This window comes from Entelurus aequoreus, linkage group LG04 (assembly GCF_033978785.1).
Source record: "Entelurus aequoreus isolate RoL-2023_Sb linkage group LG04, RoL_Eaeq_v1.1, whole genome shotgun sequence".
Classification (NCBI taxonomy): Eukaryota; Metazoa; Chordata; class Actinopteri; order Syngnathiformes; family Syngnathidae; genus Entelurus; species Entelurus aequoreus.
The window spans coordinates 10606925-10634252 of record NC_084734.1 but is presented as its reverse complement, the minus strand read 5'-3'; the positions used below and the strand labels follow the sequence as shown (position 1 = coordinate 10634252).

At 41.3% G+C, this 27328-nt stretch overlaps 1 protein-coding gene across 1 annotated transcript; it reads right to left on the bottom strand.

The window, feature by feature from the left end:
* Positions 1 to 1916: 1916 nt before the first annotated feature.
* si:ch211-276i12.4 (uncharacterized) lies at positions 1917 to 17304 on the bottom strand. The gene is made up of 5 exons (XM_062043934.1): positions 17210 to 17304; positions 15551 to 17138; positions 15113 to 15141; positions 11581 to 11709; positions 1917 to 2038 (listed from the first exon to the last, which is right to left on the bottom strand). Exons 1-5 carry the CDS (start codon positions 17302 to 17304, stop codon positions 1945 to 1947), a joined length of 1935 nt encoding a protein of 644 aa, XP_061899918.1. The 3' UTR covers positions 1917 to 1944.
* Positions 17305 to 27328: the final 10024 nt, after the last annotated feature.

The window sequence follows — 27328 nt, the reverse complement described above, 5'->3', positions numbered from 1 at the left end:
CACATACAAAAAACAGGAAGCGAACCAAAGGGCTGCGCGCCGATCACACGTGAAGTTATGGTACAAACTTAGCACAGGAATCAAGAAGCATAGAAAAGACAAATAACCCTACATGCCTGTTGCAAATAGCAAACAATGAAGCCAGACAGAGCGTGGCGAGCAACGTGAATAAGTAGCTCTCTGATTAGTGCTTGAATGCACTAATGAGGGGCAGGTGAACCCAATTAATACCCATGGAAACCAAAACAAACCCAGGAACTAAGGGAGTCCAAAACTAACAGAACATAACTATACAAAACATGATCCGGGCTATGGATCATGACAATGCTTGACGGTCAGCATGGTGTTCCTGGGATTAAAGGCCTCACCTTTTCTCCTCCAAACATATTGCTGGGTATTGTGGCCAAACAGCTCCATTTTTGTTCCATCTGACCACAGAACTTTCCTCCAGAAGGTCTTATCTTTGTCCATGGGATTATGTGTAATTGGTGCTTTACAGAGAGTAAATGGGACAACGAAAAAGGAGGATTACCTCCAAAGCTAAAATCACCAGCCCAGAGGTTGGGTCTTGGGCGCAGTGGGGTGTTCCAACAGGACGGGGGTCAGCAACCCGCGGCTCTAGAGCCACATGCAGCTCTTTAGCGCCGCCCTAGTGGCTCTCTGGAGCTTTTTCAAAAATGTATGAAAAATGGAAAAAGATGAGGGGAAAATATATATATATTTTTTGTGTTAATATGGTTTCTGTATGAGGACAAACATGACACAAACCTCCCTAATTGTTATAAGGCACACTGTTTATATTAAACATGCTTCACTGATTCGAGTATTTGGCGAGCGCCGTTTTGTCCTACTAATTTTTGGCGGTTCTTGAACTCACCGTAGTTTGTTTACATGTATAACTTTCCCCGAATTTCTAGTACGTGTTTTATGCCACTTCTTTTTCTGTCTCATTTTGTCCACCAAACTTTTAACGTTGTGTGTGAATGGACAAAGGTGAGTTTTGTTGATGTTATTGACTTGTGTGGAGTGCTAATCAGACATATTTGGTCACTGCATGGCTGCAAGCTAATCGATGCTAACATGTTATTTAGGCTAGCTATATGTACATATTGCATCTTTATGCCTCATTTGTAGCTATATTTGAGCTCATTTAGTTTCCTTTAAGTCCTCTTAATTCAATGTATATCTCATGACAAACTATCTGTAAGTAATATGGCTTTTAATTTTTTGGTCCAATATGGCTCTTTCAATATTTTGGGTTGCCGACCCCTGCAACAGGACAATGACCCCAAACACACCTCAAAAGTGGTAAAGGAATGACTAAATCAGGCTAGAATTAAAGTTTTCCCAAAGTCCTGACTTAAAGGTGTGGACAATGCTGAAGAAACAAGTCCATGTCAGAAAAGCAACACATTTAGCTGAACTGCAGCAATTTTGTGGTCCAAAATTCAAGCAGAAGCTTGTGGATGGCTACCAAAAGCGCCTTATTGCAGGTAAACTTGCCAAGTAAGCAAATATTAACATTGCTGTATGTATACTTTTGACCCTCACATTTTCAGTAGACCCATAAAAAATTCATAAAAGAAGCAAACTTCATGAATGTTTTTTTGTGACCAACAAGTATGTGCTCCAATCACAAACAAATAAGAGTTGTAGAAATAATTGTAAAGTCAAAACAGCCATGACATGATTGTTCTTTACTGACGCCCAGCAGGGGGCAGCGTGCTCACATTGATGTTCTGCAGAGACGCGATGGTCCTGTGAGCGTCCTCCAGCTCCGAGGTCAGGTCGGACACGCGACTGAGGAGGTACTTCCTGTCACTGCTCACACTCTCCGACTGCAGAGAGACAGGACATGCAGAGAGACAGGACACGTTGACAAGGCAGCAGCTGGGCTTGGCTGACAAAGCAGTGATTGCCACGCAACGGAAGAGCCCTTTGGTCTTATTCTTGCCTTGCAAGTTCTCTCACCGCAATGTGCAAGTTGTCCCCCAGCAGGTTGTTGGCTGTCCTGCTTCCTGAGTGGGACTCCAGCAGGCTGCAAGACACAAGTCATCCATCTTTATTCTAGTCTTCTCTCCGTACACAAACACACTTCTTACTGTCACTCACATAAATAGTACACAAACACAGTTGTTACTGTCAGTCACATAAATAGTACACAAACACAGTTGTTACTGTCAGTCACCTAAATAGAACACAAACACAGTTGTTACTGTCAGTCACCTAAATAGTACACAAACACGATTGTTACTGTCAGTCATATAAATAGTACACAAACACAGTTGTTACTGTCAGTCACATAAATAGTACACAAACACAGTTGTTACTGTCAGTCACCTAAATAGAACACAAACACAGTTGTTACTGTCAGTCATCTAAATAGTACACAAACATGATTGTTACTGTCAGTCATATAAATAGTACACAAACACAGTTGTTACTGTCAGTCACATAAATAGTACACAAACACAGTTGTTACTGTCAGTCACCTAAATAGAACACAAACACAGTTGTTACTGTCAGTCATCTAAATAGTACACAAACACAGTTGTTACTGTCAGTCACATAAATAGTACACAAACACAGTTGTTACTGTCAGTCACATAAATAGTACACAAACACAGTTGTTACTGTCACTCACCTAAATAGTACACAAACACAGTTGTTACTGTCAGTCACATGAATAGTACACAAACACAGTTGTTACTGTCAGTCACATAAATAGTACACAAACACAGTTATAACTGTCAGTCACATTAATAGTACACAAACACAGTTGTTACTGTCAGTCACATAAATAATACACAAACACGGTTGTTACTGTCAGTCACATAAATAGTACACAAACACAGTTGTAACTGTCAGTCACATAAATAATACACAAACACAGTTGTTACTGTCAGTCACATTAATAGTACACAAACACAGTTGTAACTGTCAGTCACATAAATAATACACAAACACAGTTGTTACTGTCAGTCACCTAAATAGTACACAAACACAGTTGTTACTGTCAGTCACATAAATAGTACACAAACACGGTTGTTACTGTCAGTCACATAAATAGTACACAAACACAGTTGTAACTGTCAGTCACATAAATAATACACAAACACAGTTGTTACTGTCAGTCACATAAATAGTACACAAACACAGTTGTAACTGTCAGTCACATAAATAATACACAAACACAGTTGTTACTGTCAGTCACATTAATAGTACACAAACACAGTTGTTACTGTCAGTCACATAAATAGTGCACAAACACAGTTGTTACTGTCAGTCACCTAAATAGTACACAAACACAGTTGTTACTGTCAGTCACCTAAATAGTACACAAACACAGTTGTTACTGTCAGTCACATAAATAGTACACAAACACAGTTGTTACTGTCAGTCACCTAAATAGTACACAAACACGATTGTTACTGTCAGTCACCTAAATAGTACACAAACACGATTGTTACTGTCAGTCACCTAAATAGTACACAAACATGGTTGTTACTGTCAGTCACCTAAATAGTACACAAACACGATTGTTACTGTCAGTCACCTAAATAGTACACAAACACGATTGTTACTGTCAGTCACCTAAATAGTACACAAACATGGTTGTTACTGTCAGTCACCTAAATAGTACACAAACATGGTTGTTACTGTCAGTCACATAAATAGTTGAAATGTTCTCCATGTGACAGGAGAAAACATCTGCTGATGTGGAACATGAACATGAAGCATGAACATGAAGCATGAACATGAAGCATGAACATGAACATGAACATGAAGCATGAACATGAACATGAACATGAACATGAAGCATGAACCTGAAGCATGAACATAAAGCATGAACCTGAAGCATGAACATGAAGCATGAACCTGAACATGAAGCATGAACATGAAGATGAACATGAACATAAACATGAACATGAAGCATGAACATGAAGCATGAACATGAAGCATGAACATGAACATGAAGCATGGACATGAAGCATGAACATGAAGCATGAACATGAAGCATGAACATGAAGCATGAACATGAACATGAAGCATGAACATGAAGCATGAACATGAACATGAAGCATGGACATGAACATGAACATGAAGCATGAACATGAAGCATGGACATGAACATGAACATGAAGCATGAACATGAAGCATGAACATGAACATGAAGCATGAACATGAACATGAAGCATGGACATGAACATGAAGCATGAACATGAACATGAAGCATGAACATGAAGCATGAACATGAAGCATGAACATGAACATGAAGCATGAACATGAACATGAACATGAAGCATGAACATGAAGCATGGACATGAACATGAAGCATGAACATGAAGCATGAACATGAACATGAAGCATGAACATGAAGCATGAACATGAAGTATGAACATGAACATGAAGCATGAACATGAACATGAAGCATGAACATGAAGCATGAACATGAACATGAAGCATGAAGCATGAACATGAACATGAAGCATGAACATGAACATGAAGCATGAACATGAAGCATGAACATGAAGCATGAACATGAAGTATGAAGCATGAACATGAAGCATGAAGCATGAACATGAAGCATGAACATGAAGCATGAACATGAAGTATAAACATGAAGCATGAAGCATGAACATGAACATGAACATGAAGCATGAGCATGAACATGAAGCATGAACATGAACATGAAGCATGGGCATGAAGCATGAACATGAAGCATGAACATGAAGCATGAACATGAAGCATGAACATGAAGCATGAACATGAAGTATGAACATGAAGCATGAACATGAAGCATGAACATGAACATGAAGCATGAACATGAAGCATGAACATGAACATGAAGCATGAACATGAACATGAAGTATAAACATGAAGTATGAACATGAACATGAAGCATGAACATGAAGCATGAACATGAAGTATGAACATGAACATGAAACATGAACATGAACATGAAGCATGAACATGAACATGAACATGAAGCATGAACATGAAGCATGAACATGAACATGAAGTATGAACATGAAGTATGAACATGAAGCATGAACATGAAGCATGAACATGAACATGAAGCATGAACATGAAGTATGAACATGAAGCATGAACATGAACATGAAGCATGAACATGAAGCATGAACATGAAGCATGAACATGAAGCATGAACATGAAGTATAAACATGAAGCATGAAGCATGAACATGAACATGAAGCATGAACATGAAGTATGAACATGAAGCATGAACATGAACATGAAGCATGAACATGAAGCATGAACATGAAGCATGAACATGAAGCATGAACATGAAGCATGAACATGAAGTATAAACATGAACATGAACATGAAGCATGAACATGAAGCATGAACATGAAGCATGAACATGAAGTATAAACATGAAGCATGAAGCATGAACATGAAGCATGTAGTAGTAGCAGCAGTAAGTCCTCCAGTGTTTGTTCCATGGATCAATGACTTATGCAATGTTAGCAGATAATCAGCACAGGATATGAGCAGCTCTGGCTCTTCATGCAATCAATATGTGTGCACAATCTGCACTGTCAATCAATATGTGTGCACAATCTGCACAGTCAATCATGATATCCCATGTGATCCATGATGAATGGACATACAATTGTAAGGTCTTTACGTACAAGGTAAGGTCACCTCTCACAGTGAGGCCACCAGAGGCACACACAAGCACGTGAAGTCTCAAAGTGGTTGTATTTCATTACTGGAGGCTTAAAGGCCTACTGAAAGCCACTACTACCGACCACGCAGTCTGATAGTTTATATATCAATGATGAAATCTTAACATTGCAACACATGCCAGTACGGCCGGGTTAACTTATAAAGTGACATTTTAAATTTCCCGCTAAACTTCCGGTTGGAAAACTCCTTTGCACGATGACGTATGCGTGTGACGCAGCCAGTGAAACACAGGTATGGCTTCCCCATCGAAGCCAATACGAAATAGCTCTTTTTTCATCTCATAATTCCACAGTATTCTGGACATCTGTGTTGGTGAATCTGTTGCAATTTGTTCATTGCATTATGGAGAAAGAAGCTGAGCAAGCAAATAAGAAAGTTGTCGGTGCGAAGCGGAGTATTTTGCGAGGGAAGTCAGCAACACAACACAGCCGGTGTTTCATTGTTTACATTCCCGAAAGATGCAGTCAAGATCGAAGAACTCGGACAACAGAGACTCTTACCAGGAGGACTTTGACTTCGATACACAGACGCCTGTAGAGAACTGGGACAAAAACAGACTCTTACCAGGATTACTTTGATTTGGATACACAGACGCAGACGCGATACCGTGAGTATGCAGCTGCGCTTCCAAACATTTGATCGCTTGCCCGTACGTGCGTGTCACGTACGTAACTTTGGTTAAATATATAAGCTTTATGAACCTTGGGTTAGGTGAACGGTCCTTTGGGCTGAGTGATTGTGTGTGTTGTGCAAGTGTTTGAATTGTATTGGCGGGTTATATGGACGGGAGCTAGCATACTAGCTCCTAGCTATAGCTAGGAGCTAGCATAACAAACACCTAGGTGTTTTTATCCGGGATTAATTTGTGGCATATTAAATATAAACCTGGTTGTGTTGTGGCTAATAGAGTATATATATGTCTTGTGTTTATTTACTGTTGTAGTCATTCCCAGCTGAATATCAGGTCCCACCCGCGCGCTTCCAAACATTTGATCGCTTGCCCGTACGTGCGTGTCACGTACGTAACTTTGGTTAAATATATAAGCTTTATGAACCTTGGGTTAGGTGAACGGTCCTTTGGGCTTAGTGAGTGTGTGTGTTGTGCAGGTGTTTGAATTGTATTGGCGGGTTATATGGACGGGATCCCGTCCATATAACCCGCTCGAGCTATAACTAGCTCGAGCTAGTAGCTAGGAGCTAGGAGCTAGCATAACAAACACCTAGGTGTTTGATATGCGGGATTAATTTGTGGCATATTAAATATAAGCCTGGTTGTGTTGTGGCTAATAGAGTATATATATGTCTTGTGTTTATTTACTGTTGTAGTCATTCCCAGCTGAATATCAGGTCACCCCCGGCTCTCACAGCATCTTCCCTATCTGAATCGCTTCCACTCCCCACTAGTCCTTCACTCTCACTTTCCTCATCCACAAATCTTTCATCCTCGCTCAAATTAATGGGGAAATTGTCGCTTTCTCCGTCCGAATCTCTCTCACTTCTGGCGGCCATCATTGTAAACAATAGGGAACTTTGCGGAAATGTTCAACTGACTACGTCACGCTACTTCCGGTAGGGGCAAGGCTTTTTTTTATCAGATACCAAAAGTTGCGATCTTTATCGTCGTTGTTCTATACTAAATTCTTTCAGCAAAAATATGGCAATATCGCGAAATGATCAAGTATGACACACAGAATAGATCTGCTATCCCCGTTTAAATAAAAAAAATTCATTTCAGTAGGTCTTTAATTGATTGTAAAAGTGTGTTTTATAAGCCATCTGTTGTGGAAAAGTAGAACAGACTATGACTCTTGACACTCCTGAACTGCAATGCACACAAAAGGATGACATTTAGGCAAGAGTGGCACCCCACTGTGCTGTGTCTCTTCCCACAAACACTCCATGGCAGCACTCTTAATAAACTGCCAGAGTTTGAATCAAAGGTCAGATTGACTTTTAATTCCTCACACCCTGTAGATCAGGGGTGGGCAATTAATTTTTACCGGGGGCCGCATGAGCAACCCGAGCATTGCTGGAGGGCCACATCGACAATATTTCAATTAAATTTTGCTCAATATTATTTTTTATATATACCGTAAGATAAATAATAATAATAATAATAATACTTTCATTTAACCTAACTTAACTTTATACCAAAAGCCCTGCTTTGGAAATCATTTTTACCCCTTTCAGAGATCACATTTAGTTCCCCTTAAACATCCTCATGTTGCACAATGAAATGTAAGCATAGGATGAAGTGTGATGATTAATATAAATAAATTAACATTAATAATAAATGACAATAAAATAAGCACACGTATGACTGAGGAGTCAAAGTGTAACTTTGTGTGGTGTTTGAGTTCTCCGACTTTTTGTGTGGCCAGATGTTGGTGACAGATGACAAGTTGGTTTTGGCCTGGTTTGTACGGCAGAAAATGACTAGTTTTTCGAGATAGAAGTGTATTACTCATGTTTTTGGTGTGGTTATGGTCGAATATAAAGAGTTTTGCTCAATGAAGTGATCGATATAATTCCTGGCCTCGAAGCATCTCGATAGACGTTACAATAATTGAACGGTGTTCAATTGAACGGTGTTGACGAACACCATTAGGGCCGCTTGTTGTCACTGTCACTCAAAGTTGCATTGCAAAATTACATAGAATAAATATGTTTATTTTGTTTAGAATTCAGATGGGATTTGATTTGGTGCGCGGCATATATTTGCTGTGCGCAGAGGACGCTTGAGCAGTGCGCAATTGCGCAGGCGCGCACCTTAGAGGGAACGTTGCTTGGCAGTCCATTTCTTGTTGAAAACACGCCATTCGTCATCAACTTTTCTCTTTTTAGCGTCTCGGGTGTAAACCGTGCATCACTTGTCGCTGTGCACCTTCACTCACAGGTTACACACGGACATACGCCCATAAATAACACTTTTCAAAATAAAAGCAGCACAGTTGTACTGCGCGCACAACATAGATGTTTTTTCAACTTTATTTTGTCATTTGTGATTGCAGCTGTTCACATTCACTCACAATCACGCACGCGCATACGTCCACACGGAAGTAATACAAATAACGCTTTTCAAAACAAAAGCAGCACCGTTGTATTGCACACTCGACATAGATACTTTTTTAAATGTATTTTGTAATTTATGATTGGCCTCACGCAGGCCGGACAGGGACGCACAAAGGGCCGTAGAATGCCCAGGTCTGCTGTAGATCAATATGTTGTATAAAACACCCACTGTCACTTTAAGGTGTAGAGTCAAAACCTGGTGCACACCTTTAGGGCACTGACAAGCACTTGTCTAAGAAATGTCAGCTCCATTGGCTGAAAAACATCTTTGCAGAGACACGGGTGGACTTAGCAACTACTGACTATTTGAATGACTATAAAACTTCCAAATATCACAAGCAGTAGTGTCATTTACCACAAACATCACTGTATTTAATGATTAACTATAAGATTGTACTGTAACTATAATATATATATACAGTGGTGGTCAAAAGTGTGCGTACACTTGTAAAGAACATCATGTCATGGCTGTCTTGACTTTACAATCATTTCATTTGTTGTGATAGAGTGATTGGAGCACATACTTGTTGGTCACAAAAAACATTCATGAACTTTGCTTCTTTTGTGAATTTATTATGGGTCTACTGAAAATGTGAGTAAAAGTATACATACAGCAATGTTAATATTTGCTTACATGTCCCTTGGCAAGTTTACCTGCAATAGGTCGCTTTTGGTAGCCATCCACAAGCTTCTGCTTTGAATTTTGGACCACAAAATTGCTGCAGTTCAGCTAAATGTGTTGCTTTTCTGACATGGACTTGTTTCTTCAGCATTGTCCACACCTTTAAGTCAGGACTTTGGGAAGGCCATTCTAAAACCTTCATTCTAGCCTGATTTAGCCATTCCTTGACCACTTTTGAGGTGTGTTTGGGGTCATTGTCCTGTTGGAACACCCAACTGCGCCCAAGACCCAACCTCCGGGCTGATGATTTTAGCTTGTCCTGAAGAACTTGGAGGTAATCCTCCTTTTTCATTGTCCCATTTAAAGCACCAGTTCCATTGGCAGCAAAACAGGCCCAGAGCATAATACTACCACCACCATGCTTGACGGTAGGAATGGTGTTCCTGGGATTAAAGGCCTCACCTTTTCTCCTCCAAACATATTGCTGGGTATTGTGGCCAAACAGCTGATTGATTGATTGATTGATTGATTGATTGATTGATTGATTGATTGATTGAAACTTTTATTAGTAGATTGCACAGTACAGTACATATTCCGTACAATTGACCACTAAATAGTAACACCCGAATAAGTTTTTCAACTTGTTTAAGTCGGGGTCCACGTTAATCAATTCATAGTACAAATATATACTATCAGCATAATACAGTCATCACACAAGTTGATCATCAGAGTATACACATTGAATTATTTACATTATTTACAATCCGGGGGGTGGGATGAGGAGGGTTTGGTTGATATCAACACTTCAGTCATCAACAATTGCATCATCAGAGAAATGGGCATTGAAACAGTGTAGGTCTGACTTGGTAGGATATGTACAGCGAGCAGAGAACATAGTGAGTTCAGAAAGCATAAGAACAAGTATTGCTCCATTTTTGTTTCATCTGACCACAGAACTTTCCTCCAGAAGGTCTTATCTTTGTCCATGTGATGTCAGATGAAACAAAAATTGAACTGTTTGGCCACAAGAAACCGACACATTTAGCTAAACTGCACCAATTTTGTCAAGAGGAGTGGTCAAAAATTCAAGCAGAAGCTTGTGGATGGCTACCAAAAGCGCCTTATTGCAGTGAAACTTGCCAAGTAAGCAAATATTAACATTGCTGTATGTATACTTTTGACCCTCACATTTTCAGTAGACCCATAATAAATTCATAAAAGAAGCAAACTTCATGAAGGTTTTTTGTGACCAACAAGTATGTGCTCCAATCACTACATCACAACAAAATAAGAGTTGTAGAAATTATTGGAAACTCAAGACAGCCATGACATGACAGTGTTTCCCATAAACTGCCAAGATACCTGTGGCGGTGGGGGCGTGGCTATGGGCGTGGTCACCATGACATCATCGAGTAATTTGCATAGTTTACTACAATGATATGATTTTCTCTAAAAAGGCTCAAAAAATGTATACTTACTAATTAATAATAACAGTTTTGTTTTAAACGTCCATCCATCCATCCATTTTACAATATAATTACAACACTTTATGTACATATTTATATACAGATTTGAACAATAAGTTATTCACTGAAATATATGTATTAATTGTGGTTCTTACAAAAAATATATCTTATAAAATATAAAAGCTAAAATGTCTCTTAAAGCTCTGCCCCTTTAATAAAAATAATTTAACTTTAGCCTACTACTACAACCATATTATTTACCAGCAACATAAAGTGAAACAGAGGCAGAGGTGTCCTGCCACAGTCAGTAACAAATAAACAGAAAACAGTAGTGGTCAAATACAAATAAGGCAACAAGAGAAGTATCCTACACTTCTCTTTTGTAAAGTAAATCTGAACAGCCTATATGGGCATCTACATCAACTATATGATTTGCCTGAGAAGCTGGACAGGACAAAAAAAAAAAATAATAATATTTATTTATTTATTTATTTTTTTGTGGCGGACGTAATTCTTTCGTGGCGGGCCGCCACAAATAAATGAATGTGTGGGAAACACTGTATGATGTTCTTTACAAGTGTATGTACACTTTTGACCACCACTGTACATATTCTATAATATGTATTCTCTTCAATTCCAAATATGTTACTCTTCAGTTTCATTGCAAACGAACGAATGAATTGTTTCCAGTTTATTATTTCAAACCTTTTGTATTTTTCTTTGACGTTGCTCAGTTCGTCCCTGGTCCTCTGCAGCTCCGACTCCAGGCTCTCGATGCAGACCACAGTCTGCAGCAAGTTCTGGTGAAGGTCACTATTTTCCTCTCGGAGCACCCTGAACACATGTTGTTAGACATATTACTGTACACCAACGTAAACTAATGTCTGAGCAAAATTAAATAATCAGAAATACCGTATTTTTTGGACTATAAGGCGCAGTTTTTTTTCATAGTTTGGCCGGGGGTGCGACTTATACTCAGGAGCGACTTATGTGTGAAATGATTAACACGTTACCGTAAAATATTTTACATAATATTATTTATCTCATTCACGTAAGAGACTAGACGTATAAGATTTCATGGGATTTAGCGATTAGGAGTGACAGATTGTTTGGTAAACGTATAGCATGTTCTATATGTTATACTTATTTGAATGACTCTTACCATAATATGTTACGTTAACATACCAGGCACCTTCTCAGTTGCTTATTTATGCCTCATATAATGTACGCTTATTCAGCCTGTTGTTCACTATTCTTTATTTATTTTAAATTGCCTTTCAAATATCTATTCTTGGTGTTGGCTTTTATCAAATAAATTTCCCCAAAAAATGCGACTTATACTCCAGTGCGACTTATATGTTTTTTTTTCTTCTTTGTTATGCATTTTCGGCCGGTGCGACTTATACTCCGAAAAATACGGTAATTATTTTTGGCAAACAACATATATTTACTCTTTTTATGTTGATGTTATGTGATGTTATACTCTGAATTAATTATGAGGTGTACAATTCAGTCAAAATCTTTGTGTATATTTAGTCTCAATATGCTTATTGAGATTTATTTATACTTTGTTCCCTACGCTTTCCTTTTTTTGGGCAGAAAGTGAAGTAGATTTAAACATGTCAAAGTTATGGTGTGAATGAATTGGCAGTACAAGACAGGCTAGGATTAAATTTAAGATAGTTCTTCCTACTCCTTTTAGGATATGTTGAATTATGGTACATATTGTGTGGTAAATATAATTACACTATAACAGTGGTTCTTAACCTGGGTTGGATCGAACCCTAAGGGTTCGGTGAGTCTGCCTCTGGGGTTCGGCGGAGGTCAGGACACACCCGACTCATCGTGTGAATAAAAACTTCTCCCTATCGGAGTATTATGGATACCCCCAAACAATGTTCCCTCTAATTTTCCATATGCGTGGACCTACTCAGTTGCCTAGAGGTTAGAGTGTGATTTTTGAATTTCAAACCCCGGCCGAGTCATACCAAAGACTATAAAAATGGGACCCATTACCTCCCTGCTTGGCACTCAGCATCAAGGGTTCGAATTGGGGGTTAAATCACCAAAAATGATTCCCGGGCGCGGCACCGCTGCTGCCTACTGCTCCCCTCACTTCCCAGGGGGTGAACAAGGGGATGGGTCAAATGCAGAGGACAAATTTCACCACACCTAGTGTGTGACACTCATTGGTACTTTAACTTAGATGTGCACATTGTGGCCACACCAGCAGCACACCTGTCCCAAACCTGACTGAATACCAAGTTAATGACCCCAAAAGGGACAAGCGGTAGAAAATGGATGGATGGATGGATGGATGTTTTATTATTATAATCAAATGACAGCAGTCATTTCCATGGGATTATTTTCTAAAATAAGTGTTTTGGCCCACTTACAATGACAATAACAAAACATTTAGTTTTTCATGAGCTGTGGACTAGTATTGTATGTCTGGGTGGGGGGTCCTACTTTGGAAGTAATTTGTACCCCTTTCCGATACCGCATTTAGTTCCCACTAAAACATTCACATGTAGCACAATGAGATGTAAACATGGGATCATGTGTACATTCCTGTAACATTCTGTTTGTAACATATATATTTATTAGTATTTCTTTAATATAATAACATAATTTCATGATTAATATTTATAAATTAAGATTAAATGAAGAACTTTTTATTTATTTTTTTCACTAAAGAAGGGTTCGGTGAATGCGCATATGAAACTGGCGGGGTTCAGTACCTCCAACAAGGTTAAGAACCACTGCAATATAATGAAACTTCTTAAACATGTTTTAAACAAGTACATCATAACCTTTACTCACATAATCGGAGATATTCTTCTTTAAGCAAAATAATGTATTGACCGAAAAGTAACAGTAAAGTAATGCAGCGCTTTACATAAGCAAATTGATGATTAAAAAAATGCATATTATACATATATTTAATCTTGCTTAGACAGTTTTTGTTGGGTATAAATGTCTTAAAGCAGGGGTGTCAAAGTCAAATGGACGGAGGGCCAAATAAAAAATTTAGCTACAAGCCGAGGGCCGGACTGTTCGAATGTTCATTGAAAAATTTTTAAATGACGCATATAGTCTAGTGAACCTAATTGAACCTACTGAAAACCTAACAAATATATTCCAATATGATCAGATAAATAAAGCAATATTTTCTTATGGCTCTGTCAGTAATCTTTAATTTTCAACAGACACAAAAGACAAATTTCCTTTATATAAAAATCCCCATAACATGAACATTAAATGAAAGAAACCGGTATTCAAGGCACCATCAGTAGCCTATATTTTCTATTTTAGCAAAAGTGGGCTAAATTTACTTCAAAGAAAAAAACAATAATAGCAATTTTCTATCATCCACTCAACTGAAATATTTTTAAAATATAATTAAATTGAAATACAATAAAATAAAGTGCAAAAATCTATAAATCAAAAACAACACTTTGTTTAAGGAGAAGTAACATGCAGTGAAAACAAATATTAAACTTTAACTTTTAAACTTGAATTGAGTAAAAACTCTAAATATGTGATTGCACAGTAATGTTCACATTAAACCCCCCTCCTCCCTCCGTGGGAGGGAGGCGAGTTGGGTGCCCGAAACCCCCCGCTGGTTTCGGCCCGCCCCTTGGCGCGCGTGGCACGGCGGGCTCCGCGACCCGACGGCTGGCCCTCGTGGCTTGACGGCGGGCGCGTCCCGACGGGCCGCGCGTAGGGGTCAAACGCAGAAGTCTCAGGGCCTCGTGGTGAGGGGGTGGCCTGCGGGTTTCGGCCCGCTTGACCCCCCCGCTCCGCTTGGCGCGCGCGGCACATGACGGGTTCCGCCACCGACGCTCGGGCTGCAGCCCGACGGTGGTGCGGGCCCGGCGGTGACGCGCGGTTTGGGGAAACAAAGCAGAAGTCTCAGGGCCTCGGGGCCGGGTTTCGGCCCGCCCCCTTGGCGCGCGTGGCACGGCGGGCTCCGCGACTGACGGCCGGGCTGCAGCCCTTCGGCCGGCAGGCGCGTCCCGGCGGGCCGCTCGCCCCCTTTCGGAACCTTGGACCGGCATCCGCTTGGTGCGTGTAAAAGATCTGCGGTCTGCGGGCCGGTTCTAATAATAAATCAAGATCATCCCAAGGGCCGTAAAAAACCTTCTCGCGGGCCGGATATGGCCCGCGGGCCTTGACTCTGACATATGTGTCTTAAAGCCTTTATGATGATATTGTTGTTCTTGTATTTACTTACTGAAGCTGCTCTGAGTCACACAGTCGGTCCTGCAGAAAGGAGACAGGACAGGTGATTTTCTACTGCGATGACAAAACAATACGTGCTTGCAGAAATGAGGCATTCCTCAAACAACCTTGCACCAAATCCATTATTGATGAACAGAAACTGAAAGTTGGGCTGTAGAGTTGCGTCAATTGAAGATACCAATGATTGAACAAAATGGTAGTCATGAACGTTTGTTTTCACATGTTGAAAGTCAATATGACCCCAGGACGGGTCATTGCATCATTAAAGGGGGCATGATGGTAGAATTATTATTGATTGTGGCATTTTAGTCTTTACTAATGATTTGTTCTTGGGGGCCTAAGCGCTGTGGTCAGAATGTTCCGACATCTGCATAGCGAACAAATGGTAGAATATTTTTAGCATACAAAGAAAGCATTGAAGTGAACTCACTCTGCATTGCTTTGAGGTCACCGAAGACTCTAAATGATGCCGCCCGCTGTGCTCCGAGCTGGGACTGGTAGCACTGGAGGCTGTGTCTCGGGTTCTGGACGAGTCTGACTTACAAGATGAAGACTCTGATCCGAGGCCTGGTCTTGCACGCTGCGCTGAGGATGGTGGCGAGGTGCTGTGCCCTGTTTGGCTGGCACTAAGATACCCCTGGTGAGGTTGAGGGAAGTGCTGGGTATGTGGACTATGGAAGGCGGCGGTTTGCTGCTTGCTGTGGTGGTGCCGCTGTTTGGGCTGATTTGGTTCCGGGCTGGAGCTGGTTCCATCGGTTAGGTGGGGTACACCTAACCTGCCAAGTCTGTTCTCAGACACGAAACCCACAAGGGGTGACATCCTCTTGTCTTTACGTGATTTTCCCTGGTTAGTATTTTGACTTGGGGAGAAGCGATAGTGATGGGGTGGGGGACTACCCTGGTGGCTGCAGGCTGCATATGAGATCAGTTTGTCAGGATTAGAGCAGTCCGAGTGTTTTCCAGAGCCGCCGCTAGCACCTTTCTCCTGCCTCTTGTTGTGTTTGGGATACTCTTCCCTCTTCTCGACAAGGCTCTTCCTGTTCTTCTTTGGTGGGAGTTGAGGCTTAACTGGGTCGAGAGTTGGAGCCGGTGCGCAAGGCTTGTTACTTGTTTTGTTATTGTTCGCACCCATCATGGTGAGATACGATGGACTTATCACTTGCTTAGTTATCTCATCCAGGAAAGCAGAAAATTGCAACTTTCCCTGAAGTACATTTTCCTTCACTCGCTCTATCTCAGATGGGTCAATGCCTGTCCCCTTCTGTCCACTAGGTGCTTGTCGTGTGGGAACTCTTGGGGATATCACCTCCATCGATTTAGCTTTTCGTATGTCAGCACGAGGCTCCTTGTTCTTGAGGATTCCTTTGCTGGGAAGCTGACTGGATGATACCGCTCTCTTTGGGCCTCTGGAATCTCCTAAGAGAAGGTCTTTATCAGTGAAAGCCAGGCTCCGAGTCAAACTCGACGTCTTGTACAGTTGTCCGCTGCTCGGTGCCTGGGATGGTTTTCTGCCATCGCGTCCTTCAAAACCCTCCAGAAGGCCCTCCTCGCTTCTGCTATGACCTCGGTCAAGAGCTGAATAAACCGCCTTGGTTTTCTGTTGTGAGCTGCCATGAGTGTGACAAGCAACACTGCTGCGGCTGCCATGATTGACGGTGGCAAAGACAACCGGCTTGCTGCTGTCGTCTTCCCGGAAAACCCTGCGGACGTCTGCGATGTTGGAGCAGGACAGAGAATGCTGCGGACGTTCAGCGTGGCGCAGAGAGAAGGCATTGTTGGCGCTTGGCTCTGTATACCAGGACGATGAGGAGAAATTGGAGGAGGATGAAGAAAGGGAAGAGGATGAAGCTCTGGAGAGAGTTACAGGAGTGCCGTGGTTGTAAAGTATCTCATCCTCTTCGTTGTGAGGAGTTTGGTGCATTGGATGACGGTGAGGGTTGTTGTAGAGGTAGTGATCATTTCCATGGAGGTGGTGGTTTTCTTCCTGACTGACATCAGAGTCCTCGAAGAGTGTAAACCTGCGACACAAACAATCATTTTCAACGTACATCATCAACTTTAAATTGTACTGTACATCCGACTATCTTACCTGTGCGACTCCTGGTCTTCGGGATGGTGGTGCTTCTGCAATTTCATCTCACCTTGGCCAGAGGGGCTGTGAACAGGCCTAAAATACTTCTCCATGACCTGTCTCTTCCCTGGAGGTAGAGAATGGATGCCTTCTTGTTGGAGGCAACTGTACAGAGGCCACTGATGGTGATCCGTCTTTACGCTGCTCTTATGCTCCAGTTTCCTACAGGTGACTGTTATCTCTGCGAGGCAACGACCGGTTTACTTCTGACCAGTCAGTAGTTTTGACCGAGCTGACACAAACTCTCTAGTCTCTGTCTACCAACTCCGGATAGCTTTGTCTTCTTCATCATCTGGATGCAGAGGGATGGAATGGAGGAATTCTTACATGCATGGTGGCTTGATTTGACATCATGGCTGACGTAACAACTGGGAGCTCATTGGATTGGCTGAAAAAGGGTGCTCAATCGAAGAGATGATTGAACTTGGACATTTGGAAAAGTAATCAATATTAAAGTTCAATAAGAGGAGTGATGTAACTAGCTTTTACCAACATGTCGAGGCGCTAAAAGTAAGACCATTGTTTGGCTCATGTATCACGTGATTGTGTATTGACCTCATCCTGTTCATAACAGCCAAATCAATCAATTCATACATGATGGGTGGAGGGTGGGTCTGTAACCCATCCTCAGGACAACATCCGGGGTGTTTGATCATCGACATTGAATCACAAATAGAATAGTTATGTAAATGAAGGTCCAGGATAGTGTAGTAGCTTTTGAAAACATAAGCCATGTAGTTAGACTGCCAGTCAACACTGGGAACTTACACGGCTCCAGCAAATTTTACACAGCAGGAACATTTCTCATTTACCTTGGATTTGTTACCAATATTACTCGGGTAAAAAAAAAATCCTTGATTCCACACTTAACCTAAAAACATATTTATATGGGAGGTGGGACTATTTAAGACTTTTTCTTGCCCGGATGTGGGTTGACTTTAGGGGATGCCGCGGTTAGTGAAGCCCTTTGAGGCAGTGATTAAGAGCTACATAAATCAATTGTGATTAGTTTGTTGTGTCTTTAAACAAAACAAGTACCGTATTTTTCCGATTATAAATCACAGTTTTTTTCATAGTTTGGCCGGGGGTGCGACTTATACTCAGGAGCAGGGGCGCCGAAAAGGGGGGGTAAAGGAGACGGATTCTAGGGGCCCATGATGGAGGGGGGCCCAGAGAGGCCCCTAATGATGATGAAATCATAATGTTGCCGCTGTGTTGGGGGCCCTGTAAAGATTATTTTCATGGGGCCCAAAATCCCTAGCGGCGCCCCTGCTCAGGAGCAGTGACGTGCAGTCAGGGGAGGCAGGGGCGCCGAAAAGGGGGGGTAAAGGAGACGGATTCTAGGGGCCCATGATGGAGGGGGGCCCAGAGAGGCCCCTAATGATGATGAAATCATAATGTTGCCGCTGTGTTGGGGGCCCTGTAAAGATTATTTTCATGGGGCCCAAAATCCCTAGCGGCGCCCCTGCTCAGGAGCAGTGAGGTGCAGTCAGGGGAGGCAGGGGCGCCGAAAAGGGGGGGTAAAGGAGACGGATTCTAGGGGCCCATGATGGAGGGGGGCCCAGAGAGGCCCCTAATGATGATGAAATCATAATGTTGCCGCTGTGTTGGGGGCCCTGTAAAGATTATTTTCATGGGGCCCAAAATCCCTAGCGGCGCCCCTGCTCAGGAGCAGTGAAGTGCAGTCAGGGGAGGCAGGGGCGCGGAAAAGGGGGGGTAAAGGAGACGGATTCTAGGGGCCCATGATGGAGGGTGGCCCAGAGAGGCCCCTAATGATGATGAAATTATAATGTTGCCGCTGTGTTGGGGGCCCTGTAAAGATTCTTTTCATGGGGCCCAAAATCCCTAGCGACGCCCCTGCTCAGGAGCAGTGACGTGCAGTCAGGGGAGGCAGGGGCGCAGAAAAGGGGGGGTAAAGGAGACGGATTCTAGGGGCCCATGATGGAGGGGGGCCCAGAGAGGCCCCTAATGATGATGAAATCATAATGTTGCCGCTGTGTTGGGGGCCCTGTAAAGATTATTTTCATGGGGCCCAAAATCCCTAGCGGCGCCCCTGCTCAGGAGCAGTGACGTGCAGTCAGGGGAGGCAGGGGCGCGGAAAAGGGGGGGTAAAGGAGACGGATTCTAGGGGCCCATGATGGAGGGCGGCCCAGAGAGGCCCCTAATGATGATGAAATTATAATGTTGCCGCTGTGTTGGGGGCCCTGTAAAGATTCTTTTCATGGGGCCCAAAATCCCTAGCGACGCCCCTGCTCAGGAGCAGTGACGTGCAGTCAGGGGAGGCAGGTGAGGCGGGGCCTCACGTGCCATCATGGAAAGAAAAAAAAATGTAAAAAGAAAAAAAATGTATTAAATTGTTATATGTATCCAGTGATTATACTATAAAGTTATTTTCCATTTAACTTCACCAGTTTTAGATTATTTGTATTCAAAATCGCTGAATTTTCACATTTGCCGTTCAAATACTGAGAAGAGACGGTGCGGTGATCAGCAGCCAGTTGAGGCACGTCACTGCGTTGTGCCTCAACATGGATTGCGAACTCGGCTAACTGCTGGCCTGCTGTGCAGTGAGACCGTATTGCTATATGAATTATATTATACATTTCCATAGTTTAGTTAGCTGAGGTATATAATGTACAGTGTATTTTGTCAACAACTGTATGTGTGTAAGTATTTCTTGTGCTGAGCAATCATAAAACTGCTGCGAAGACGCACTGGCTGAGGCTCGCAGTAATCCCGCCTCCTGGTGGTAGAGAATGCACCCTCGCCGTAGAATGCACCCCCTGACGGGAGTGTTATATCAACTAAAGCCCACACTTAAACTTTCCACGTGCAAGATTGAATCTATTTGAAAAAGTTATTTAATAAGAAGCCAAAAAGTGCAAAAACAATAATGTTCGTGTTGGAGGAGTTGTGAATGACTGCAGGGCCACAACATTAGGTACACCTGCAGACTGCAGCACGGATTTCATATTTCATTCATTCACAACTCCTCCAACACGAACATTATTGTTTTTGCACTTTTTGGCTTCTTATTAAATAACTTTTTTAAATTGATTCAATCTTGCACGTGGAAAGTTTAAGTGTGGGCTTTAGTTGATACAACACTCCCGTCAGGGGGTGCATTCTACGGCGGGGGTGCATTAATCCAGCACAACAGCAGCGCATGGACTTCATTTATAAGTAAAGGTAAGACCATAATAAAGTTTTTTTTTACTAAATGTGCTTTTTTGTGTGCTACAGTTTGTATGTGTAAAGTTAAAGATAAGTAAAAGTACCAATGATTGTCACACACACACTAGGTGTGGTGAAATTTGTCCTCTGCATTTGACCCATCCACTTGATCACCCCCTGGGAGGTGAGGGGAGCAGTGGGCAGCAGCGGCGCCGCGCCCGGGAATAATTTTTGGTGATTTAACCCCCAATTCCAACCCTTGATGCTGAGTGCCAAGCAGGGGAGAATGCTGGTATGAGCTTTTAAACATAACCCGTTAACTGCTGCCAATCAAATGGTGAATAAGATACTCTTTAGGGTTCATATGTTTGTAAATCTGACTGTGATGAAGTCAGTGCCTCACCAGCCATGAACCTCACCGCACGTCACTGCTCAGGAGTGACTTATGTGTGAAATGATTAACACATTAGCGTAAAATATCAAATAATATTATTGATCTCATTCACGTAAGAGACTAGACGTATAAGATTTCATGGGATTTAGCGATTAGGAGTGACAGATTGTTTGGTAAACGTATAGCATGTTCTATATGTTATAGTTATTTGAATGACTCTTACCATAATATGTTACGTTAACATACCAGGCACCTTCTCAGTTGGTTATTTATGCCTCATATAACGTACACTTATTCAGCCTGTTGTTCACTATTCTTGATTTATTTTAAATTGCCTTTCAAATGTCTATTCTTGGTGTTGGCTTTTATCAAATACATTTCCCCAAAAAATGTGACTTACAAGTTTACCTTACATGGTATATAATATAAAGAAAAACAAAGTTGTTTTTTGAACTGGAAAAATTCCCGGTTTTCCCGAAATTCCAGGAATTAATAATAATACCATTTCTCAATTCAACATGTTACAACTTCAACATTTATCGAACAATTTGAAAAATTCCAACACCAACCATTTCAACTCATTCAGACCATTCAAGTTTTTTAACATTTTCCAAAAAAAAATCCCGCTTTTCCCGAAATTCCCAAATTTTTGGTAAATTCCCATTGAAATCAATAGGACATTCTTCAAAGTTCCACAATTCCCACATTTTTCATCTGATTCAAACTGTTCAAACTTCTAAATATTCAGCATGTTTGGGAACTGTGTGCTCTACTTCAACAATTTCCCGGATTTCCAATAATTTTTTTTGTTTTTTTTCATTTTTGCCCTTCAAAATGAATTGTCCATTTTTCAAAGTTGCACAATTCCCACATTCTTCAACCCATTCAAAGCATTCCACCTTCAACACATTCCACTCATCCTGGACATTCAAACTAACACTTTCCCAAGTTCCAAACCAAATTCCGGTTTTCCTGGAAATTCCAACTCTTCAATTTTCAAGCCATTCCAACATTGAAACTATCCTTCCATTCATTGGAGCATTCACACGCTAGTCCTTCAGTATTCCTGAAATGTAGACTCCAAACATCCCAGAACAAGCTAGTCAGATTACTTCTAGACCTCCACCCCAGATCACACCTCACTCCTACCCACTTCTCCAAAGTGGGCTGGCTCAGGGTGGAGGACAGAGTAAAACAACTTGCACTGAGCCTAGTCTATAAAATCCGCTACACCTCCCTGATACCGAAGTACATGTCAAACTACTTCCTTAACGTAAATGACCGCCATAACCACAACACCAGGGGGAGCTCCACTAACCATGTTAAACCCAGATTCCGATCTAACAAAGGTCTTAACTCATTCTCTTTCTATGCCACATCAATATGGAATGCGCTCCCAACAGGTGTAAAAGAAAGGGCATCTCTATCCTCCTTCAAAACCGCACTAAAAGAACACCTCCAGGCAACTACAACCCTAGACTAACACCCTCCCCCCACCACATCCCACCTCCCCGGATTGTAAATAATGTAAATAATTCAATGTATTTACTCTGATGATTAACTTGTGTGATGACTGTATTATGCTGATAGTATATATTTGCATCATGAATTGATTTACGTGGACCCCGACTTAAACAAGTTGAAAAACTTATTGGGGTGTTACCATTTAGTGGTCAATTGTACGGAATATGTACTGAACTGTGCAATCTACTAATAAAAGTTTCAATCAATCAATCAATCAATCCCTGCTAACCCACAAGTGCCTCCATGGAAACGCCCCCCTCTACCTCAAAGAACTGCTCACCCCCCAAATCCTCCACACGACACCTCCGCTCCGGACAGGCTAACCTCCTCCAACCTCCTTCTACGGACAATGGGAGACTGGGCTTTCTGCTCCGCCGCTCCCAGTCTGTGGAACGCTCTCCCTGACCACCTGAGGGCACCACAGACTGTGGATGCTTTTAAAAAAGGCTTAAAAGCCCTTCTTTTTTAAAAAGCCTTTTTTTTTTTTAGATATATGCATACTAGTTATAGCTATTTGGCTGGTCTAGTTTTTATTTTTATTTATTAGGGACCGAGTCCCTTTGGGACAGAGGACCCTATTGTATTTCTAGCGTTTTATTATTATACCGCCGCCTCTTTGAGCTGTAATTTGACCCCCTTAACATGCTTCAAAACTCACTAAATTGGACACACACATCAGGACTGGCGAAAATTGCGATCTAATCAAAAAACCGAACCCCAAAACTCAAAATTGCGCTCTAGCGCCCCCTAGGAAGAAAACACATACAAAACTGCCTGTAACTCCCAGTAGGAATGTCGTAGAGACATGAAACAAAAACCTCTATGTAGGTCTCACTTAGACCTAGATTTCATACACTGACAAGCCCCAGCAAAAATCAACAAAGTTTGCAATTCCCCCTTCAAAACAAAAGTTGTGTAAAAACAGTCACCTTTTTTCAAACATTATCTCCTCTGAGCGCGTTTGTCGTGTCGGCTTCAAATTAGCACAGGAGAGGGATTGAACCCTTCTGATTAAAAGTTGATGAAAGACTTTTTATTACTGCTCCGGTTTGGATTTTATGAGCCCTCAAAGTAGGTCCCGTCCATCGCTGCTTGCAGCTTTAATTTCTTTATTATCTTTTTTTTTTTTTTTTTAATACACTGTAGCACTTTGAGATTGTTTACTCAATATAAAGTGCTTTTTACAAATAAAATCTATTATTATTATTAGATGTTGCTGGTGTATTGATCATTGCTAATAATATCCAAATCCACTTCATTTTCAACTTAATTTGAGTAAAATCAGTCAGTCCTCCTTTCCAACTCGTTCCCTTTTTAATTTAACATGTAGGCAACTACTACATAACTCCTTTTTTGTATGTAAACCAAAACACATTTTACCATGGGAAATAATGTAAATCTAATTAATCAGCTCCAGACACCCCCAAAAATATAATAAATAATTATACTTCTACATGCAGAAAACAATGGCAATTACAAATAAATGTTGAGTGAAATGCAATAAACGAACATTTTACGTAGCTTTTATCTTTATTTGGAGACTCTTGACAGGGATGAGCGTTAACATCGTTTCTCACCTTCTTTGTCAGTGTGCTAGCACTCGTGTTATATCCACACACGTCGAGACAACAGCTGTGTGCCCACACCACTTTGTTTATCAACGGATGCATTCAAGAGCGCTTTGCTCTCTACAGAACTCTGCAGAAAAGTAAGAGGGATGTTATAATCACCCATGATGTGGTGCGTTCAGGGACACTTGTTTATTTCAGCGTAGTAATCATTGCAGCTTCATGCTGCTTTAAAAATCACACAGACTTAGTTAGTCACCATGGTGGTTTTAAATCGCACCAAGAACCAAGACATATTTTTGGTAAAAAAAAATATTTGCCTAAAATGAAACGCAACAGAGATAATTAAAGTGTCAGAGGTTAAAAAAAAAAAAAAAAATTTAAAAATCCCCGTTTTTACTTCACGCTTTCACTTTCTAGTGTCTGGCGTTTAGTTTTGTTTTCCGGGAAAGGCCTGCAGAATACACACACACAAACACACACACACACACACACACGGTTTAAGCAACGTTTCTCTTATACAGCCTGGGGAAAAAAAGAAAACCACATGAAGAACTTTTTTTTCTCGTGACAGATAATAGTTTTCTACATTTGTGTGCACTATTATTGTTGTACTGCACTGGGTGTATTTTACTGTATGTTTTTGGTCATTCAATTTTCGTATCCATCCATCCATTTTTTACCGCTTGTCCCTTTTGGGGTCGCGGGGGTGTATCTCAGCTGCATTCGGATCACATAAGCAAAATACCAAGGGTTTATTCGAATTTGATTTTGAAATACAGACAAATACAATCGAAATACAAAGTGCTTCTTCTTTCGTGAATAATGATATCTAAAATACGGATTGTTTTTCATTTACTATTTTATACAACAACAATTAAAATCACCAGTCAGCAGAAACAAAAAACGGACTAAAACGCAAGTTATTTTATATTCGGACACCGAAACCGGAAGTTGCCATTTAAAGACCAGCGCAGGGTTTGAAGATGTTTCCTGTTGGAAAGACCAAATGATAATGTTTTTTTTATATATATAAATACCATAATATAAAACACCACACTGTTTTTTTGATTTCAGTTTTTCTTAGTAAGTATAAAATGAAAGTAAAACCGTCTTGTAGATGTACTTACTGCTTTTCCAATAGGAAAACGTTTTCGTTTTTCAGTTTTATTTTTTGAATGTCTGAATAAAATTCAAATAAACATGACTTTTTATTTCTCATTGATTAAAAAACAAACAAAAAAACGACCAAAAGAGGCATTTTAAGCCTTTTTTTTTTCATTTTGTGAGCGCTGTTGGACCGGATGTGACACGTAGTTTATTGTTATGCAACCGGAAGTGTGTGACGGGTCCAACAAAAAGTATCTTGAATGTTTTTGGCGAGAGACGCCCTTGTTGACAAGAAAGTGTCTCTCCAGTTCCTTTCCTTTTTTCTGAGCTTTTATCCAATTCTATTAAACCCTCGGTTACACTTGTATGTCTATTTTACACCGGGGAAACGAGCACAATGGAGGCCTTTAATGGAGCGACTGAAGAAAATGCGAAACAAAGGGAAATGACATCACTTACTTGTGTTTGTCCCTTCACATCACCCCAGGAATTCATCGTTCCCTCAATGAACCGCAGTTCTCCAGCACTCATGCAGCCCGGACCATCATGCTTGATGCAGGCAAGACACAAATACACTATATTGCCAAAAGTACTTGGCCACCTGCCTTGACTCACATATGAACTTGAAGATTTTTAAATGTCTAAACAACCTCGCTCCAACATATCTCTCCGACCTCCGTCAGCCTTACTGCCCCACCCGATCCCTAAGATCAGCCGATCAGCTGCTACTGACGGTCCCTGGCACAAGGCTGAAGCTTAGAGGTGACAGAGCTTTCGCCGCTGCTGCTCCCAAGCTCTGGAACGACCTACTTCTGAGTGTTAGACAGGCCTCCTCTCTTAAAAACATACTTTTATTCCATGGCTTTTAACACTGAGTGATATCCATCCTGCTGTGAACCTGTTTTTATGTTTTTATGTTCTATTTATTTCATTTTTTTATTTTTTATCGTGCTCTGTTTGTGTTGTGTTGCGTTTGCTCGGTTCTCGTATTATCTTTTAACCTGCCCATTGTACAATTTTAAATGTGCTTTATAAATAAAGTTGATTTGATTTGAAGTGCCATCCCATTCCTAACCCATAGGGTTCAATGTGACCTTTTGCAGCTATTACAGCTTCAAATCTTCTGGGAAGGCTGTCCACAAGGTTGCGGAGTGTGTTTGTAGCAATTTTCCACCGTTCTTCCAATAGTGCACCACGAGAAGGCCTGGCTCTCTCGGGTTCAGGTCAGGACTCTGTGCAGGCCAGTCAAGTTCATCCACACCAGACTCTGTCATCCATGTCTTTATGGACCTTGCTTAGTGCACGGGTGCACAGTCATGTTGGAAGAGGAAGGGGCTCGCTCCAAAGTGTTCCCACAAGGTTTGGAGCATGGAATTGTCCAAAATGTTTTGGTATCCTGGAGCATTCAAAGTTCCTTTCTACAAGCGGTAGAAAATGGAAGGATGGCTATTCAACCCTTGTGTGGTGTTCAGGTCTGTGGGACCCGTTTTCGATTTTTATTAAAAGAAAAATGATACAATGAAATAATTTTTCAAACTGAGACTCACTGGCTTTGGCTCATTTTCTGTTAAGAACATATATCAGAATGCATATTTAATGAACACACACCATACACCCCCCCCCTACACATTTCTATTACATATAAGATGTCCGGGTCCACTGGACCCGGGGCTAATAGAAGTGTGGAAATTGATGTTCTGTGTACCACACGCCCACACACACACACACACACACAGCAGGCCTAGACAGGAGGAGGACAGAGTGTAGGTACACAGAACATCAGAGGGTCAAATGTGCGACAAAATGAGCGCAGACAGTGTTGACAAACAATGTTGCAACCTTGTGTGGGAACCGCAGGTGCAGAAACACAAAAGAAGAATCCCTGTGGGATGCAGAAACTGGCAGAGAAATTTCCATGCTACGTTCATATTGTTGTTACTCAGCCAGCGTTTGTGGGTCTTAGACTTAGACTTACTTTTTATTGTCGTTCAAATTTGAACTTTACAGTACAGATAAGAATGAAATGTTGTTGCATTAACTGGTTGGCAGTGCAGGATAAAAAAGCAATAAGGTGCAGATAGAAATAAATAGATTACTGTACAGATAATTATATTGCACTTTTGCATATGCATCCACGTTTATGGATGTATGTTATATTGTCTTTATATTCCAGCAAGTTCATCCATTTTTGGGGGGAGTTGAGGGGATAATTATGATGCATTTAAGAGTCTTACGGCCTGAGGGAAGAAGCTGTTACAGAACCTGGAGGTTCTGCGGACCTCTTTCTAGAGTCCAGTAGTGAAAAAA